Source organism: Brassica oleracea, chromosome C8, assembly GCF_000695525.1.
Source record: "Brassica oleracea var. oleracea cultivar TO1000 chromosome C8, BOL, whole genome shotgun sequence".
Classification (NCBI taxonomy): domain Eukaryota; kingdom Viridiplantae; phylum Streptophyta; class Magnoliopsida; order Brassicales; family Brassicaceae; genus Brassica; species Brassica oleracea.
The window spans coordinates 23,457,201-23,476,543 of record NC_027755.1 but is presented as its reverse complement, the minus strand read 5'-3'; the positions used below and the strand labels follow the sequence as shown (position 1 = coordinate 23,476,543).

The 19,343-nt window shown below is 38.4% G+C and overlaps 2 protein-coding genes across 2 annotated transcripts; one reads left to right on the top strand and one right to left on the bottom strand.

Annotated features, from left to right (window-relative positions):
- The first annotated feature begins 1,552 nt into the window (after positions 1-1,552).
- Positions 1,553-2,617, top strand: LOC106311394. Its single transcript, XM_013748582.1, has 2 exons — positions 1,553-1,762; positions 2,261-2,617. The coding sequence occupies exons 1-2, from the start codon at positions 1,556-1,558 to the stop codon at positions 2,501-2,503; spliced, it is 450 nt and encodes a 149-aa protein (XP_013604036.1). The 5' UTR covers positions 1,553-1,555; the 3' UTR covers positions 2,504-2,617.
- A 15,627-nt stretch (positions 2,618-18,244) lies between these two features.
- On the bottom strand, positions 18,245-19,285 carry LOC106308987. Its single transcript, XM_013746083.1, has one exon. The coding sequence runs from the start codon at positions 19,283-19,285 to the stop codon at positions 18,245-18,247; it is 1,041 nt and encodes a 346-aa protein (XP_013601537.1).
- Positions 19,286-19,343: the final 58 nt, after the last annotated feature.

The window sequence follows — 19,343 nt, the reverse complement described above, 5'->3', positions numbered from 1 at the left end:
CCGAGGACCTCGAAATTAGTTTCATGCAGCTTTCAAAATATAATCTTATGTAGGAATATTTATCCAAATTTCCCCTAATAAGTAATACATATGGAGGTGAGATAATTCAAAAAATCACTGAAGTGTTAATTCTCTATACTCTTAACTTTTTAAACATACGATGGCATTATATTAAAAGGAAGCAAAAGATATTTTTTTTCAGGAACAACACTTAGTAGAACCATATCAAAAGAACAACCTAAAAGTGGGAATTAAAGCCAATCCTGATATTTCAAATTGTTGACCAGAGTTCTTCGTTTCTTCTTTTTTTTTTCGTTCATGTTAAACCAGATAAAACCAAATATTTATTTGCATACTAATAGGTTATCAAGTAACGTGCTAATTTGTATACTCTGACTACGTAGACGATTTTTGATGTGATTCCAGCAAGGCCCATTTTCATTTTACTTAGTTTATATCCTTGTATATTTAAATATATTATTTTTTTGAAAAAGTTATAATTTAAAGTTGTAGATTGAGGGTTCTTTAGTGATTCTACAAAAGTGATTTATTAAAAATTTACGGAAGAAATGTTTAAAAGAAAGTTTTACTATGTGCAAGTTATATCTAAATATGTTTTACTTAACATTTTTATGCTATGTAGGTAAATGCATGTCACTGTCGTAAAAACTTTATGGTGTTCTAAAAAAATAGAAAAATGTTTTTTTTTGTCAAACTTCTGAAAAATTGTTTTAATCTTATTACATACGTGTTGTTGTTCTTAGAGTACTCTATTGTTCTTCGGATATAATGGGCCGGAAGATAATTTATCATTTTTCAATATTTTTTGGACAACGACAATTTATCATTTAGTCCATTGAATATGCACTAATGAATGGTATCAAAGGATGTAGGTTGAAATTCTTGTACACACTGACACACAGTGGTCTTTAGGCGGCAATTGCTAAAACCGGTGTTGTTTCTATACTGTTACGGACGCTTATTCTAGAAAATAGGGACACACTTGCAATGATCTCAACTTTTATTGTGCCTTTTTCTGCCCTTTTGTTGTTACTTTAAATTATTGTTCAATAGGCTGCGCTTGTATTGGGTTCATTGAGTTAATTATTGCCTTATTGGTCAGGCTCACACCTGTTTATTTGACATTTTATTCACTAAGTTCCGTGTAATAAAGTTGTTATCATTGGTATACACTAATCTGTTTGTTTCTTGCGATGAATCAAAGGTCGATTGAAGATGCCGATTGGGATTATCGGGGTTTCTTGGGAGGCTTGTGTAGGAGTGACCAGAACGGTGGCGTTTGGATATTAGTTTCCAAAGAAGGCAAGTTCGCCTGCCTTGTTGATTCGTGCCTCCACGACGATGATGACAACCGCGTCAGTGTTGTTTATAAAGCATCGAATGGCCCGTCATATTTACCGGTTGCGTACGTGGAGGTATGAATTACTTGATTAACAAGTCAGTTTTCTTCCTCATTTGCCTGCCTTATTATTTGAATGTTTTCCACAGGGGCAAACACACTCCAGAGTCGTTTGCAGAATGGATAGAAACGGGTATGTCATTTGAAAATTTTACTCAGGATGATCCTGATCCGAGAGAGCTCACGTACACGTATGAACTCATTGTGGGAGATCTATCAACCAGCACTGTGTTTCATATTTCCAAACCCGTTGCGTCAGAAAGAGTTATACACACAAGACGCGTGCCTTTTGGGGTTCATACGCTGTCATTGAGCGGTTTGGACAACAGAACTTCGCTAAAGGTGATCAATCTCCTTCTAAACCTCTCTGTTTTACTTTAGTTTACGTAATGATCAATTAGTTCAGCAGGTTCCATAGTTAATTTTAGTTTCCGCGAAACCCAAGTTCGATTCTTAGTTTTGTTGTCAACCTTTTTTTTTATATTGAACAAGGCCAAGACAGCCCAACCAAAACTAATGATCAAATGCGTAAATATTACAGAAGGAAATATATGTAGCAATTACTAATTACTAATGATCAAATGCCAAAATATTCAATCTGATTCTAATGATAGTAATTTATTGATGGAATTAAAACTACCGAAAATCTAACAAAAACAAAATAGAGATTGGTGTGAGGTATTATAAACTATGCATAGCATAACTATTTTCAGTTAAAAAATCATAAAACTGTGTCAAATGTCTTTTAAAATATAAAAAATGCTGAATGTTGTTAGTAAAAATATAACTAACTTTCGATTATATAAAATTTCCCACAAATTCTGTTTTTGTGAAACGTAGGATACACGTCTTAGGACGCTGTTTGAGGAGCATATTGGTTCCTATGAAAATGGGGTAGCATCACTGGAGGAATTTACTCAAAAGGTATTGGGTGATCGTGTAGAGACGGTTCCAGGAGACAAGATGTCATCCATCTTTGTCGAGAAGAAAGATTACCATGGAAAGAAACGGTATGGCTTTCTCAAAAAAAGGAACGTTATGGAACAAGCAGCTCGACGGCACTTGTCGTCAAACGAGTTCTAGAAATAACAGAAGAAACGGCTGTTCCTGTTCTGGAAGGGACATTCTACGAGCTGCATCGCTCACGCGGCCGCAAATTCGCATTTGAAATCGACGCATAGAGCCAGCATCCATGGGTCACACTAGTAAACTAAATAAAATGTGTAAAACAATAGAACATAAATTATGCTTTTAATATATTGTTGTCTTCTTGAGTGTGGTATTGGTATAAAAATGGTTTAAACAATAGAACATAATTTATGTTTTTAATATACTCTTTTGTGTGTTTAGATTTGTGTTATAAAATATTATATATATAAAGACATTAAGCCTCTTCTAAGCAACTTGCTATTCTGAGAATTGTATTATGTTTGTATTATGTTTGTGAACGTTGTTGCTCTCTTAGAATATGTACGATGGTCAGAATTTTTCAACATCCTGAACTACACTTTTTACATTCCATATCGTCTTCTCTTTCTTCTACATCATAATTCAACAGCCATCTAATTTTTTCTACCTACAATGGTTTTGTTTAATAAAATTCAACACGCTGCCCCCATTATTTTTATTTCATATTTTCATCTTCGTTTATTGTTAATAATATATTATAATATTAAACTTGATTTTTTTAAAAATATTTTAATATTTATATTTTAAAATAATAAATAACATTTAAAAATAATATCATTGATTATAATTAAGTTTTTAACAAAAGTTACATAGTTTTAAATACTTTTAATTTATTTCGTATTTATATTCCTATTCTTAACTATTTTTATACAATACAAAATTAAAATTGTTAAAAAATTGTTATTGGAATTTATTTAACAAAAAAAGTTTTAAAACACCAAATGAATGAGATTAATCTCTATTTATAAATATATGTCCAAATAAAATGAAACAAATTTCTATTAATAGAGTATGGAAAATGATGAAATTTTATGATTAAAATATAAATATAAAAATTAATTTACTATAAAAGAAATGACATCAAATAATGGAGGTGGAAAAAACAAAATAAGTTATTTCATTCTCTTTCTTCTTCCTACTTCAATTTTTAACTCCAATAATAATATGACATGTAGACTCTCTCTCTCCATCCATGTTCGATTCAACTAGTTGAAAAGATTCAACTATGATTAATCCACCTATGATTCAACTCTCTTTTCAACACAGGCATTGTAAGTATTAAACTGTTGAATTAAAGTTTCAACACCTCCATTGCTTGTAGTCTTAGACCACAATCAGTTTCAAAAATAGTTTCACTTTATCTCTCCGTAAGAAAATATTCTCACTTTAAGACCGGCATAAAACACGTGGCGGATGCAGTTGATAGCAAATGAGATCACGTGTCTCGGGTAAAATTTGACTTAAAAAAATAAAAATAAAGCAAAATGTTGTTTTAATTTAAATAATTAGCTTACAGAAAAGAAAATACTCCATTGTGAGCGAGTGTAGCAAACTTATACTATTACATTCGAGGACTCTCACTTTCTCAAACTTTTATCACATTTTAGTTAGGTTTTCTGGTCAAAATGAAACTATAGTCATCATGACACCTTTTTTGTCAAGCATTGTTTTCTCTCTCCCCGTACCCCTTCTCTTTATCTCCAGCTGATTTCACAGATAAAACCCTAAATAGCTAAGCAAAAAAAAAAAAAAAAAAGTCATGCCTTTTCATGTTCTCCAGTACCAAGCTGCGTATGATTCGCAGGGGAGGAAACCCAAAGAAAGATTTGAGAAATTCGTTGACGATGACTCGAGATTTAACAAATTTGAGGGGTCAAGATCCAATTTGGTACCCAGAATTGGGCAAGGAGGGAAAGGTTTAGGGTTTAGGGATTTCAGTAGAGAAGGTGGTGGGTCTTACGGTAGTAGTAGAAACAGAGAATTTGGACCTTCGAATATGGACTGGACTGTGTCTGTCAACAGGCAAGACTGCTCGGAAAACGCTGATCCAACCGACGTCGTTGCGACCACCCACCGTGCTCCACCACCTTGTGAATCTCAGAGAAAAACCTTGAAGAGAAAGAAATATTTTATTGATTCTCAAAAACTTTCAACCTGCGTACATCATGTTCTTTAGCTACACTTTATAGTAACTCATAATCTTATCATTTATGACACCTCAGCACATGATCCAAGACACCCAAATCTGTTGTTTGTCGATATGCCATGAGCTGTCATATGAGCCGTTGTAAATGTACGCGGTATACACTTTCTCCGTTGAACGTTGATCATGCTTTTGACGTGTTCCGAGGACAGCTGCGTGATCTGTTGATTGGGCTGACTAGTGGGCTTGATGTCTTGATTCACTGGGCCGCAAGATGATCCAACATCAGATGAAGTCTGAGCAGAGTGCTCTGTTCTGGTAACGTTAATATACCCCCTCAAACTTGGGGATGAAGGTAACGAAACTCCAAGTTTGGACCTAAGCTTGAAGAATGGCTCCTGAGACAAAGATTTGGTGAAAATGTCCGCTAGTTGTAAGGCAGCAGGGATATGTTTTACCTCCAACGCCTTCAAAGCAACCCGCTCACGGACATAATGAAAATCCACATCGAAATGCTTGGTTCTTTTGTGAAACATAGGATTGGTAGACAAGCATACCGCAGACAAGTTGTCACAGAGCAGAAGCTGTGTAACTTTCTGTTGCAGGCCCATAACTTTGAGAAGATTTTGAAGCCACACGATCTCGGAAGCAGCTATGGACATTGTCCTATATTCTGCTTCAGTAGATGACTTGGACACTGTCTCATGCCTTTTTGATGACCAGGAAATGACATTAGAACCAAGCATATTACAAAATCCACCAGTGGAGCGTCTTGTATCCTTGCAACCGGCCCAATCACTATCGTTGTAACATAAGAGTGTGGAATCTGTGTTCTTCTTTATACCAATGCCCATAGAAAGTGTTCCTTTCACATAACACAGTATGCGTTTTAGAAGTTGAAAATCAGCCTTTGTTGGGGAATGCATCCGTTGACATATGTAGTTGACAGAGAACTGAAGGTCAGGTCTTGAAATTGTCAAGTATTGGAGCTTTCCCGCCAGGCTACGGAAGTAAGAAGGCTCAGAGAAGACTTCATCTTGACCAGTGACTTGATCGAGTTTCAGAGGCAGAGGAGTTGGCATTAGACTACAGTCAGCCATCCCTGCAGTAATGAGAAGATCTTGAGCGTACTTCTCTTGGTTCAAGAATAGACCATCAGCTGTCTGATGAACTTGAACGCCAAGAAAATAATGAACATGACCCATGTCTTTCATTCTGAACACCTTATTAAGACTTTCAAGAAGCTGATCCAGCAAATTACTGCTGTTTCCTGTTAGTATCATGGCATCAACATACAAGAGGAGATATATGACATCACTCCCTTGATGATAGATAAACAATGATGGATCCGGAAAACTGCAGGTGAAACCAAAGCTCAGAAGAAACTCACTGAACTTATCAAACCATGCCCTTGGGGCCTGTTTCAAGCCATAGATGACTTTCTTCAACTTACAGACATAATCAGGGCGTTACGAATCTTCAAAACCAGGAGGCTGCAGCATATATACAGTTTCCTTCAAGTCACCATGAAGAAAAGCGTTTTGAACATCCAGTTGTTTCAAAGGCCAATTTTTAGTAACAGCAACATGAAGCATTGTCCTGATGGTGGCTGTTCTTACAACAGTGCTGTAAGTTTCATAGTAATCAGTACCTTCTTCTTGCTGGTTCCCTCTTGCAACCAAACGAGCTCGGCGTTTAAGTAGTGTGCCATCAGCATTTAACTTAGACTTATAGACCCAACCGCAGCCTATAGGATCTTGACCTTCTTCTGGAGGAACTAGCTCAAAAGTTTTAGTTTCTTCCATGTTTGTCATTTCAACTCCCATTGCATCATTCCAAAGAGGATCTCGTAGAGCGGCTTTTACTGATTTAGGTACAGCATGATGTTCTGTTACGGTGAAGAGTGCATATCGTGGGTTTGGCTTATGAATCCCTGATTTTGCTCTGGTTGTCATAGGATGAGGTATTGTAATCTCGGGAGACTCAACTGCCGGTAAGCTCTCATCAGACGAAGTTGAATGTGGAGTTGGAGGCGTTGGAGGGACTATCTGCTGCACTGGTGAAGTAGGAATAACTTGAGGGGCTTCAGGTATGCAATGTCTGGCAAGAAGTTCCTCTTGGACAGTCTGATCTGTTGTATTCGGAGCTGGTTTCTGAATATAAGATAACCGCCAGGCATTAAGCAACGGTGAAGTAGTATCTTTGTGATACTCACTGTATATGCTTGCAAAAAGAAACTCAGATTCTTCAAAGAGAACATTTCTACTGATGAAAACCTTGCCAGTAGGAGGATAGTAGCACCTGTAGCCCTTGTATTTCTCATTGTACCCAAGAAACACGCAAAGAAGTGACTTTGGATCCAACTTAGTTTGCATGTAAGGCCTCAGATACGGATAACATTTACATCCAAACACTCTTAGAGCCGTGTAGGTAGGAGCTTTACCATGCAACATCTCATAAGGACTTCTGTTGTCTTTCAGAACAGAGGAAGGTAGAAGATTACCAAGAAAGACAGATGTAAAAAACGCCTCAACCCATAAATCTTGTGGGACTTTGCTATGAAACATCATAGTTAGAGCAAGTTCAGTCAGGTGTCTATGTTTACGCTCAGCTAGACCGTTTTGTTGAGGTGAGTGTGGACAAAAAATGAGCTGTTGTATCCCTGATGAAGCCAAATGAGTTTGAAACCGAGTGTTGACAAACTCACCCCCACCATCACACTGGAATTGCTTGATTTCACACTGAAGTTGATTCTCTATCATTGTTTGAAACTTTATGAAGATAGAGCAGAGATCAGATTTAAGCTTCAAGGGATAGAACCAGGTAAATCTTGAAAAATTATCAATAAAGATGACATAGTAGCAAAAGCCTTGTGAAGATACAACTGGGCTAGGACCCCACAAATCACAATGTATCCTCTCAAGAGGTTGACTTGAAACAAAATCTGATGAGAAATAAGGAAGTTGACTACTCTTTCCTACTTGACAAGCATCACAGAGTGACTTGGAGCTTGAATTAATTAGAACTATGGCTCTACTTCTTGATAGTTGCTGAAGAATCTCCATGTGGGGATGGCCAAGCCTCTGATGCCATATCCCTACACTTGTGACTTGCTGTCTATTTGAGTAGAAAGCTTGAAACTGAACACTCTTCAGCATATAAAGATCCTTATGTCTTCTTCCCTGTGTGATCACCTGCTTTGTCACCTTGTCCTTTACAAACACAGACTTATCATCAAATGTTACTTCACACGGATAATCAGATGTAAGTTTAGACACTGACATAAGGGATTTTGTTATAGCAGGACACACAACCACATCATTGAGAGGTAATGTACCTTGGGGAAGTTGCAGAGCAATAGAACCGATGTGAGTAATTGGGAGATAGTCGCCATTCCCCACAATCACTTGGTCATTGCCTAGATAAGGCTCAGAAGACTGAAGTTGTGATCCATTGTTCGTGATGTGTGCTGTTGCAGCGGAATCAGGATACCATTCCTGACCACTAAGCTGTTCTTGATCATACAGTTTCATAGTGGAAAGCGCAGTATGAACATTGTCTGGAACCTGAAAGTTCTGATCAAAACGACTGTAACATCTCGAAGCTGAATGACCATACTTGTTACATATTTGACAAGTTGGCCTGGAACCAGTCCTCTTCTGCGTGTTGAGTAGGAACCAGAACCCCCAGAACCTCGTCCACGACTGCTACCCCCTCGGTTATAGTAACCACGACCTCTGCTAGTATAGCCACGTCCAGTATGAAACACCAAGTGAGGTGTGGCTTCAGGGGCTTGATTAAACACACTGAGCTTATCTTCAAAGGTATTGAGTTTGAAAACAACATCTTCAAAGGTCATCTCAAGGGCAGACTCCACAGAATGCTCAATAATAGTACTAATAGACTCGTATTCTCTACCAAGACCACTAAGAGCACCATAGATTTTCTCTTGATCAGTAATAGGACTGCCAATAGAATCTAACTGGTCACAGATACTCTTGATATCACTCAGATACTCTAACATAGGTTTTTGATTCTTGGTCATACCTTGTAGCTTACAGTGCAGATCAAGTTTGCGAGTAGCTGAAACCCTGTTATACTTCTTTCCCAGAGTTAACCACACCTCTTGTGCAGAGTTGAGACCGTAGACAGATCGAAGAGCTTCTTCGGATAGTGACCCAAACAACCAAGCCATGACAAGCTGGTCTCGACGAACCCATTTGGTGAACTCAGGATTGGCTGCTTCAGTAACAACATCGCCATCTCTTGTAGTGATGGTCGGAGCAGGCCTAAGAGAATCACCGTTGAGAAAACCAAGAAGACACTGACTTGAAAGGAAGGATTCAAATTGTGTTTTCCACAGAAGATAGTTAGATGAGGAAAGCTTCAAGGTAACACACTGAGATATACTCAGAGAGGGAACAGAAAGTGGGTCTGAGGTATCATCCATGGCTCTGATACCATGTGAATCTCAGAGAAAAACCTTGAAGAAAAAGAAATATTTTATTGATTCTCAAAAACTTTCAACCTGCATACATCATGTTCTTTAGCTACACTTTATAGTGACTCATAATCTTATCATTTATGACACCTCAGCACATGATCCAAGACACCCAAATCTGTTGTTTGTCGATATGCCATGAGCTGTCATATGAGCCGTTGTAGACGTACGCGGTATACACTTCTCCGTTGAACGTTGATCATGCTTTTGACGTGTTCCGAGGACAGCTGTGTGATCTGTTGATTGGGCTGACTAGTGGGCTTGATGTCTTGATTCACTGGGCCGCAAGATGATCCAGCATCAGATGAAGTCTGAGCAGAGTGCTCTGTTCTGGTAACGTTAATACACCTTTGACTCGGCGAGTCCCGTCCCGAGTCGGTGATCCCACTCGGCCTGAGCCTCCGGGTTAACCCGGTTCTCAACTCGTGCGTCGACACGTAGGCTAGGCTTCTCGTTAAACGAATTAATAACACTCCGATGGTTACCGGTGGGTAGCTTCCAAGACGGAATGACGTCGTTTTGATTTGGATTTGGAATCGGAATCGTCGCCGGTAGCTGGAAGTGCCGTGACGTGGATGAGGTGGAGAGGGGAGGAGTCTCCGAGTTGTATTGAGTTTTCGTCGTGGAGGAGAGAGATGAGGGCAGGTGAAGGAGACGGGAAGTGGCCGTTGAAGTTTACGGATTCGCCGTCGGTGATTCGGAGCTCTCTGGAGATCGACGGCGGATGGGTTGTGGAGAGGGAGAATATGTTGAGATCGTCCTAGAGTGGCGAACACGATGGTGTCTCCACCTACGCCGGCCCATTATATCCGAAGAACAAAAGAGTACTCTAACAACAACACGTATGTAATAAGATTAAAACAATTTTTTCAGAAGTTTGACAAAAAAAAAACATTTTTTTCAGGGACACCACAAGGATTTTACGACATTGACATGCATTTACCTACCTACTAGGCCTGAGACGGATCGAATATCCGGACAATTTTAAGGTATCCGAATCCGGATCCTTATCCGGCGGATCCATAATTTTACTATCTTTATCCGGATCAGGAGTTCTCGGATATCCGAGTGTCGGATATCTTTGTAAAAATTGTAATATCCGGCGGATATCCGGATCCGGATTTGGATCCTTAATATAAATAAAAAATAATATTAATATATATAAAATCTTAACAATAATTTAAAAATAAAAATATATATAATGTTCTTAATTATATGTATAATATTACAAAATTTGCATAAAATTTATATATACTATTATAAAAATGAAAATATATTAAATTAAATTAATTTTTATATATAAGTATTACTATTTTTGAAATATTTATTAATAAAATTTACGGATCCGGATCCGGCTTTGACGGATCCAACATTTTACTATCCAGATCTGGATTCGGCCCCTCCGGATATCCAGATTTTCGGATCGGATCCGGATCGAATCTCGGATCCAATCCGGATCTCGGATAAAAGTCTCGGGCCTACTACCTACATAGCATAAAAATGTTAAGTCAAACATATTTATATATAACTTGCACATAGTAAAACTTTCTTTTTAAACATTTCTTCCGCAATTTTTTAATAAATCACTTTTGTAGAGAACCCTCAATCTACAACTTTAAATTATAACTTTTCAAAAAAAAAACATATTTAAATATACAAGGATATAAACCAAGTAAAATGAAAATGGACCATTGCTGGAATCACATCAAAAATCGTCTACGAAGTCAAAGTATGTAAATTACCACATTACTTGATGACCTATTTAGGACTTCACATTTTATCCGTTAAATTTTATTCGATTCGTTATTCGTTTCGATTCGATCCAAAAATTCCGGATATCCGTAAACTTTCGAAGCAAATCAAATACTAAAAATCAATATCCGTTAAAATCGAAGCAAATCACAATTATTAAAATTTTGGGAAGCGGATATCCGATCCGATCCGGTAATATATAAATACATGTATATCTTGATTATATTTAAAGTTTTTAGTGTATAAAATTATATAAATATTATTCTAACATATGATTTGATAAATTATATTCACATTATTACTTATATAAAAGTATTACATAAAAGGAAGAGAACACATTTATGGCAATTATAATTTTTTTCTTAAGTTTTGTGTTATTATAATTGTTAACTAAGTTCAAAAAATTTACAAAATATGTAGATTCACTACTTCTTTTATTTTTTATCATATATATCATGCAAAAAAATATTTTACAAAAAAAATTGATACAAATTTTTAAGATTATTTGTATTAATCAAAACATATGAGATATCTTTAAGTATTCGTAAATATCTATTTATTTTCCGGATATCCGTTTTTTCGAATATTTGTATTTTTCCGAAGCAAAGTAAATCGAAAAATTAGATAACCGTGACATACGAAGTAAATCACAAATACCTTCGAAAACCTGGATATCTGATCCGTGCCTAGGCCTAAACCTATTAGTATGCAAAAAAAAATATTTGGTTTTATCTGGGTTAACATGAACTAAAAAGAAAAAGAAGAAATGAAGAACTATGGTCAACAATTTGAAATATCAGGATTGGCTTTAATTTCCACTTTTAGGTTGTTCTTTTGATATGGTTCTACTAATATATTTTCCTTCCTTTTAATATAATGCCATCGTATGTTGAAAAAGTTATAAGAACAAAAGAGTATAGAGAATTAACTCTTCAGTGATTTTTGAATTATCTCACCTCCATATGTATTAATTATTAGGGGAAATTTGGATAAATATTCCTACATAAGATTATATTTTGAAAACTGCATGAAACCAATTTTGAGGTCCTCGTCCAATTTTGTGGGTTTAACTGTTTTTGGTTTCATCTTGTGGGTTTATGTTGATTTTGTAAGACCGTCCACAGCTAATGGGTCGTCCACGTCCGCTCTCTCGGTCTGTGGATCCTATCCCGTTCTAACAGTCGGTCCGTTAATTTTTTCAAAGGCTCGAAATCATTGTTTACTGACCCTGCAATCACCATCCGACCTTTCCCCGTGCTTTGGTCTCACTCGCACGCTATCGCGAATCACTTTCCGATAGGTCACCCATCATTCCACTACTCCAGATCAAGCACGCTTAACTCTGGAGTTCTTTCTGGATGTGCTCCGAAAAAGGTAAGTCAACTTTGGTGACATAGGTAGCCAAATCAATTATCTTAAGCCTTTTCCATATATCACAAACCGGGATGTTATAATTCACATGCTTTCAAAGAACGCAACGTCCTCGTTGCGCCCCACGACAGGTCTCAAGATGCCTCTCGAGTCAGAACCGAGATGGCTAACCAGCTCTGATACCACTTGTAACGTCCCGACCGTCCACAGCTAATGGGCCGTCCACGCCCGCTCTCTCGGCCCGTGGACCCCATCCCGTTCCAATGGTCGGTCCGTTAATTTTTCCAAAGACTCAAAATCATTGTTTACTGATCCTGCAATCACCATCCGACCTTTTCCCGTGCTTTTGCCTCACTCGCACGCTATCACGAATCACTTCCCGATAGGTCACCCATCATTCCACTACTCCAGCTCAAGCACACTTAACTCTGTAGTTCTTTCTGGATGTGCTCCGGAAAAAGGTAAGTCAACCTGGTGACATAGGTAGCCAAATCAATTATCTTAAGCCTTTTCCATATATCACAAACCGAGATGTTATAGATTTATTGTTTGGATTGTGTAAAGTTTAGATCTTTTGTTGTTGCTTTTTGTCTAAGATGCCAAACTCTTTGAGTCTTTGAACCTTTAGAAAATTTGTCAAGGCACAATCATCTGGTCTCTGTGTTTGGTCTCATCTTGTGGGTTATGTCTGGTTTGTGTAAAGCTCAGATCTTTTGTCTTAGATGACAACTCATTTGAGTCTTTGAACCTTTAGAAGCTCTGTTCTTTCTTGTTACTTGCTGTGTTTTCAGATTGATCTTTGTCTTACACCCTCTGCTTTGTTTTATTTCTTTTGTTTTGTCAGGTGCAACAACAACATGAACAGTTTGGTTCTTTCTCTTGCTCCCAAATTTGTAAACTTGCAAACTTTTATACTGCGTCAAGACAAACCTGAACTAGAGGATAATGCAGTGGAGGCCATAGAAAATCACTGCCATGAGCTACAAGAGCTTGATCTCAGCAAAAGTTTGAAACTTAGTGATCGTTCCCTCTATGCACTTTCTCATTCATGGTTTTTGATCAAAAAACTAAAAATAGATTCCTTCTTCTTGTGTGTGTGTGTGTGTGTGCAGGCTATTGAGAAAATCAGTGTGATGGATTTATGAGTTTAGCTTATGGCTGTCCAGATCTCAGGACCCTGGACTTGTGTGGTTGTGTTCTCATCACAGGTAAAACCACTTGGTCAGTACACTTTTAATGTCAAAGATCCTCTTCTAACTCGCCTTGTATATAGATGCATAATATGTTTGAGGAGATTAGCTGCCAAAACTTGAAATGCTTTTGAAGAATCTTTTGTATGTCTTGGTGCCATGATGTTCATGAGGACTCTTTGTTACTAAAAATTATCCAAGGTAGGTAGAATTCCTCTTATTGCAAAATACTGAAGATACGATTGTATGCGTTAATCAGTCTATTTTACTCGAAGACTTCCATAAGTTCCACTAAGGTCACCAAATCAAGCTATTGAAAAAAAAAACAGGAGTTCGGTTATAAGATGATTTAAACCTTTTTGTATACATATAATAAGCTAGGATCAAGTTTCAACCTGAGCTTATATAGATATGATCACTCTTAACGCGTCTAAAGATTTTCTCTCTTTTTGTTCTTTGTTTGTGAGCCAAGTGAGAGAGAATGTTAGGTGAGTGTTTGTTCTCAAGAAGCGTCTTCCATCCTCAGGGGTATAAATATGAAGAATTGGCGTGTGATCACTATAAAGAAAATGGCCGTTTGAGGTTCCGTTTGAGTCCCACGCCAATGATTAAAAAGCAAAAGACTGCCACAAGCTAGAGAGTTAAGGAAAAGAAAAAATTATGTAGAAGAAGTTGAAAAGATAACGTCAGGATACAATTCGTAAAAGACACCACATGGCATGGCATGGCACAACTCTTCTTCACGAGTGCATAGCCTTTTCCTGGACCATTATTGTGGACGTTTTGGTTACAACTTATTTAGAACTATCGTTAAGCATAAGAAAATCAGGATGAAAGGAACGATAAATTAATTTATATTTTTTGTTATACCAGTGATCACTCGCGTTTATTCCTTCATGTAAAACTTATCAATATATGCAATAATCAATTAAGTAATGCGAGTGAAAAAGATTATTATCAATATATGCAATAATCAATTAAGTAAAACTAGAGGATAAATTAACAGATGAGATGAGACTTTGTGGGAAACAATTGTGTGTGGACTATAAGCTGATTAGCGCACCCACATCAATGAACTCCCTCTTGGGTTCATCTTTTTAATTTTTCATTATTAATTATTTTTTCTTTTTATTTTTGATTTTTTTTTTAAAAAAAAAAAAAAAAAAAACTAGACCAATCGCAGGCCGCCACGACACGTGGGGCCCGCGCTACAGTGATGAACTTTAGGAGAGAGGAGTTCATCCCAGAGAGCTTTGGGAGAGAGAGGTTCATGGGATTGAATTATTTTATTTTTTTTTTTCTTGATTTCTGTGTGAACTCCCCTCATAAACCCTCAATGCGGATGCTCTCAGTCGTTATTGTTCAATGAATCTAAACAATATCATCTTTCTTTTTTTTCCATATAATGTTGTTTTCTTGTCTTTGCTATATATCCTAGCTAGAATAAGTATACTGTTTCTCTTCCTGGCTTATTTTGCTCAGTCCTAGGAACATTACAGAGTTGCCAAAGACCGTTTTAATTTGTGAGTATGTAGGTAATTCATGTTAACAGATTTTACTAAAACATTATAGTGGGGGTTTCAATTGTAATGTTTAAAACCGTAATTTAACAAGCAACTTTAACAGAAAAAGATCAAACCACAACACAACCATAATACAAACGTGAACAAACCAAGTGGTTTTGGTTTAGTGATAAAGGAGTTCCAGCTGGAGCTTCTGTCCTGGGTTCGATTCTTCTTGGCCACCCAAAGACCACTTAAGTAGCAAGAAAACCCGGATTTTTATGGACCTGATTAGTACTTGGACGTAGAAAACATTTATGATCACACCAATGTTATTAAAAGATTAAAAAAAATACAAACAGAAACTTTTTTTTTTTTTTTTATTAAAGAACAAGAAAGAGCTACAACTTTACACCTATAAGGCGCCCACAAACCGGGATAAAACTTTCAAAACCTTAACTATACAAAGAAAGAAAAAGAAACTGCTGAACTACGTCGACTCTTCTTCACTTTTTCACCGCTCCAACTCTCCACCAATCTTCAAAATTCAAAAATACCTCACCTTCTTCTTCTACTTCTTCTTTTTTTCCCCTGCTAGAAAAAGTTAAACCAAGTACCTAATAAGGTGGTATCAGTCCTCCTAGAGTTGCTAGCTCTTGACAAGGGATCCAAGCGGGCTTGTATGGTTTGCTTCATCTCAAGAATCACGGCTTGGGCTGGTCGGAAAGCTTGATTATGAATTCGAACATTTCTCTCCTTCCAAATACTATACAAGGCTGCCTGGAACACAAGCTTAGCGATCAGCATCACAAACTCATCAGGCGATAGGTTTCTAAGCCATCTAAGTCCATCTTCAAACAAAGCAGGAGTATGCATTCTTTAGGGATAATGAAGATCGAGGCCCAAAAAGAAATGGTGGAGTAGATTACTGCTTGAATCAGTTGAAACCGACCAGCAAAAGATAGATGACGGACTGTCCAGGAGTTAAATCTGAGAAGAACCTTATCCAACAAAGGTTGAAAATCACTCTTCTTCACTTTTTTTGCCGACAAAGGCACACCCAAGTATCGAATGGGTAGTGCCCCTTGCTTAATCCCCAAGCGCTCTGCCATTTCCTGACATCTAGCCGAACATCCTCCATCCAACAACAACCCAGTCTTCTCCTTATTAATTCTTAATCCCGAGACAGCTTTGAACTCCTCCAAAATACTCATAATCCCGGCTAGAGACTCTTCAGACCCATCAAAAAAGATTAGGACATCATCTGCAAAACTGAGATGGGTGATAAGAGGATCTTCACAAGATGGATGAGGTCTGAAGACCTGATCCACAGCCCCTTTATCCAGCATCTTATATAGCACATCCATAGCCATTACAAATAGTAATGAAGAGATTGGATCTCCCTGCCGCAAGCCTTTCTTCCCTTCAAAATGACCATTTAATTCTCCATTAACAATCACAGAGTACGTTGGCGTTGATATACATTCCTTTATCCATCCAATGAACTGCTCTGGCATGTCAAACGATTTAAGCAAATTAATCACAAACTCCCAATGAAGGTTATCATATGCTTTCGTCAAATCAATTTTCAAGCATCCTCTTCTCGTCTCACCTTCTTTGTGGAAATCGGTTACCAACTCTGAAGCTAACAGGACGTTTTCACATAAGAGTCTCTTCTGAATAAAACCCACTTGGTTTCTTTGGACAATGCCATCAACCACTAGCTGGAGCTTTTTCTTGATTGCCCTTGCTATAACCTTATAGATTGTGGAACACAAAGCAATGGGCCTAAACAAATTCAGCTTATCAGCCCCAACTACCTTTGGAATTAAGGATATGGCTGTTTCATTAAAGCCTCTAAACATCCTACCGCCCCTGAAAAACTCTTGTGCCGCTTGCACCAAGTCACTCCCAACTACACTCCAGGACTCCCAGAAGAACTCCGCTGGGAAACCATCTGGCCCAGGAGCCTTACTCTTCGGCATAGAGAAAAAAATCTCCTTAATCTCTTCTTCTGAAGGAATCGTGATCAAGGCCTCCTTAATCCCATCTGTACATCTAAATACCACTAACCCACTAAGCTCCTCCACTGACATGGGAACTACATCTCCATTCACAGTCCCAAGTAGGTTCTGAAAATATGACACCACCATATCCTTTATCTGAGCTCTGTTGAAAATTTTGATTCCATGCGCATCAACAAGATATCTTATCGCATTTCTTGCTTGATGAGCTATCACCGAGTTGAAGTAGAACTTGGTGTTTGCATCTACGTCTTTAAGCCACCTGACTCGTGATTTTCTAATGAAGAAAATGTTCTGTGCAGCCTCAAAAAACTTCCATTTCTTCCTAGCCACAAACTCTTCCCGAAATAGCAAATCCGTGGGCGCAGTCATAAGACGCTCTTGTACACTTTTCAGATTCATCAAAGCTTCTTTGGCTCTCTGCTGAATATTTGTAAAACCCACTCTATTAATCTCCCTGCAAGCCTTTTTCACCGCTTTCAACTTTTGCTTCAAAGAGAACAGCTTTGACCCTATTAAAATATTTTCATTCCATGCTGCTTGAATATCTCCCAGATATCTTGGATGAGAAGATAAAAAGGAGAAGTATTTGAAGCTCGTTTTCCTTATCTCAGGCGACACCTCAAAATCTACTACACAAGGAGCATGATCTGAATCCCCTGGCTCTTCAAAAACTGCTACAACATCCGGAAACCTGTTTCTCCAAGAATCATTACCCAATGCTCTATCAAGCTTCCTCAAAATAGGATCTTCTGGCCTTCCATTAGACCAAGAAAAGAACACTCCTCTAGTTTCCAGATCATCCAATCCACACTCTAGTAGACACTCCTGTAGTTCCCCCATTCCACTCACAGGAAGCAGATAAGATGCAATCGAGAAATGCTCTGATGCAGCTCTAATCTGATTAAAATCTCCCAAAACAATTAAAGGAACCTCCTTAACTAACCTCATTTCTGAAACCCTTACCAAGTCCTCCCAAAGTCTCCTTCTCTGAAATTCAGTATTATACCCATAAAAAAATATCGCAGCATACGATAAACCTGTCTCTGGTTCATATACCCCACACACCACCATCTGCTCTGATTTGCTGTAAACCATGACCGACACCGATGGCTCCCAAACCACCCAAATGCGGCCTCCTTCTGAACCCGCGTAATTAGTAACACACCTCCAGCCTGAAACTACTGCTTCACGAATTGCAGCAGCATTTTCCTCCCTAACATGCGTTTCGAGGAAAGCTCCAACTTTAAAACGACCATTCTGAACCCAATCCTTAACAACTCTTTGACGATCTGTGTTATTTAATCCCCTTACATTCCAGCTAAATATCTTCATAATCTTAAACTGTAGGGATAAACCGCAAATTTCAAAATCAGAGGTTTTGTTTCCTCCCCGAGGTACCACCTCGGTTCAGAGACAATGGAATCTTTTGCTTTAACAGCCGACCTCCTGAAGCATTCCAAGCAGCCCTCTGTTCTCTTATTTTCTGAGCACGTCTTGCCGCTTTTGGCTTCAACCAAATGCATTCCTCCTGCGGGGGGTCCGAATAAGTATACTCCTCTTCCTTGCTACCGAAATCATTTTTACATTCTGCCTTCTTTCCCGAATCTCTCGCTCTCTCCTGTCTCAAAAGAGTTACTTCCGCTGCTTTCGAGACCTCAACTATCTCTCCCTCTTCCCCTTCACTATAAGAAGAAAAGATACGGTGTGAAGGTAACGCTGAGAGGCTTCTACGTCTTTCCCTGGCTCTGGACCTCGACCTGGCTCGTTTTTGAGTACTTGGAGAAGGACCAGCGGATTGCACATGAGTAGCTTCACTGTCTTGTGCCAACGTCGTGTTCGCAAAGTCCATCTGAGCACTCACGGCCGAGACCGAAACTGAAGGTGGAGCCATAGCCACTTTAACCTTCTCTTGTTCCTTCTCCTGAGTTTGAAGCTGCGGTTTTCTCTTCATTGGGGGTTTAGGACAACGATTCATCAGATGCCCAAACTTCCCACAGTTGCAGCACTTGGGAGGAATCTTTGGGTACTCGATCTTGATTCTAACCGAATTTTTCTCTGAGTCTCTCACCTCAACAACATTCGGGAGAGTCACCGATAAGTCAATCTCTACTTTAACTTTGGTGTCGCCAAAATGATAGGGATCCAACCTTGACTTCTCCGTATGAAGCGGTTCTCCAACAGCACTTGCAACAACACTTATATCATCTAGGGAGTATAACTGAGGCGGAATATTCTTGAGGATCACCCAAGTTGGAGCGAACTTCAGCTCCAAATCTTGCAGAGACCCCTCTACAGACCAAGGGAAGACAGAAACTGCACAATGGTCGACTTGCCAGTAGCCTACCTGCAATACCCACTCTCTCGACTGCACGTTTGGGACGAAAATCAAGCATGAAGTTTCTGAAACCATCCTTACGGTAATATCCCCAAATTTACCCCACACCGGGTTCAGATCTGCGAAGATCTTG

What these genes read in the sequence shown, in the direction of transcription:
- LOC106311394 (XM_013748582.1), top strand. Translation starts at nt 1,556, where the DNA reads ATGTCATTTGAAAATTTTACTCAGGATGATCCTGATCCGAGAGAGCTC. An exon ending in ACAACAGAACTTCGCTAAAG is followed by an intron (nt 1,763 to 2,260) that starts GTGATCAATCTC and finishes TGTGAAACGTAG; the next exon opens with GATACACGTCTTAGGACGCT.
- LOC106308987 (XM_013746083.1), bottom strand. Translation starts at nt 19,285, where the DNA reads ATGGTTTCAGAAACTTCATGCTTGATTTTCGTCCCAAACGTGCAGTCG.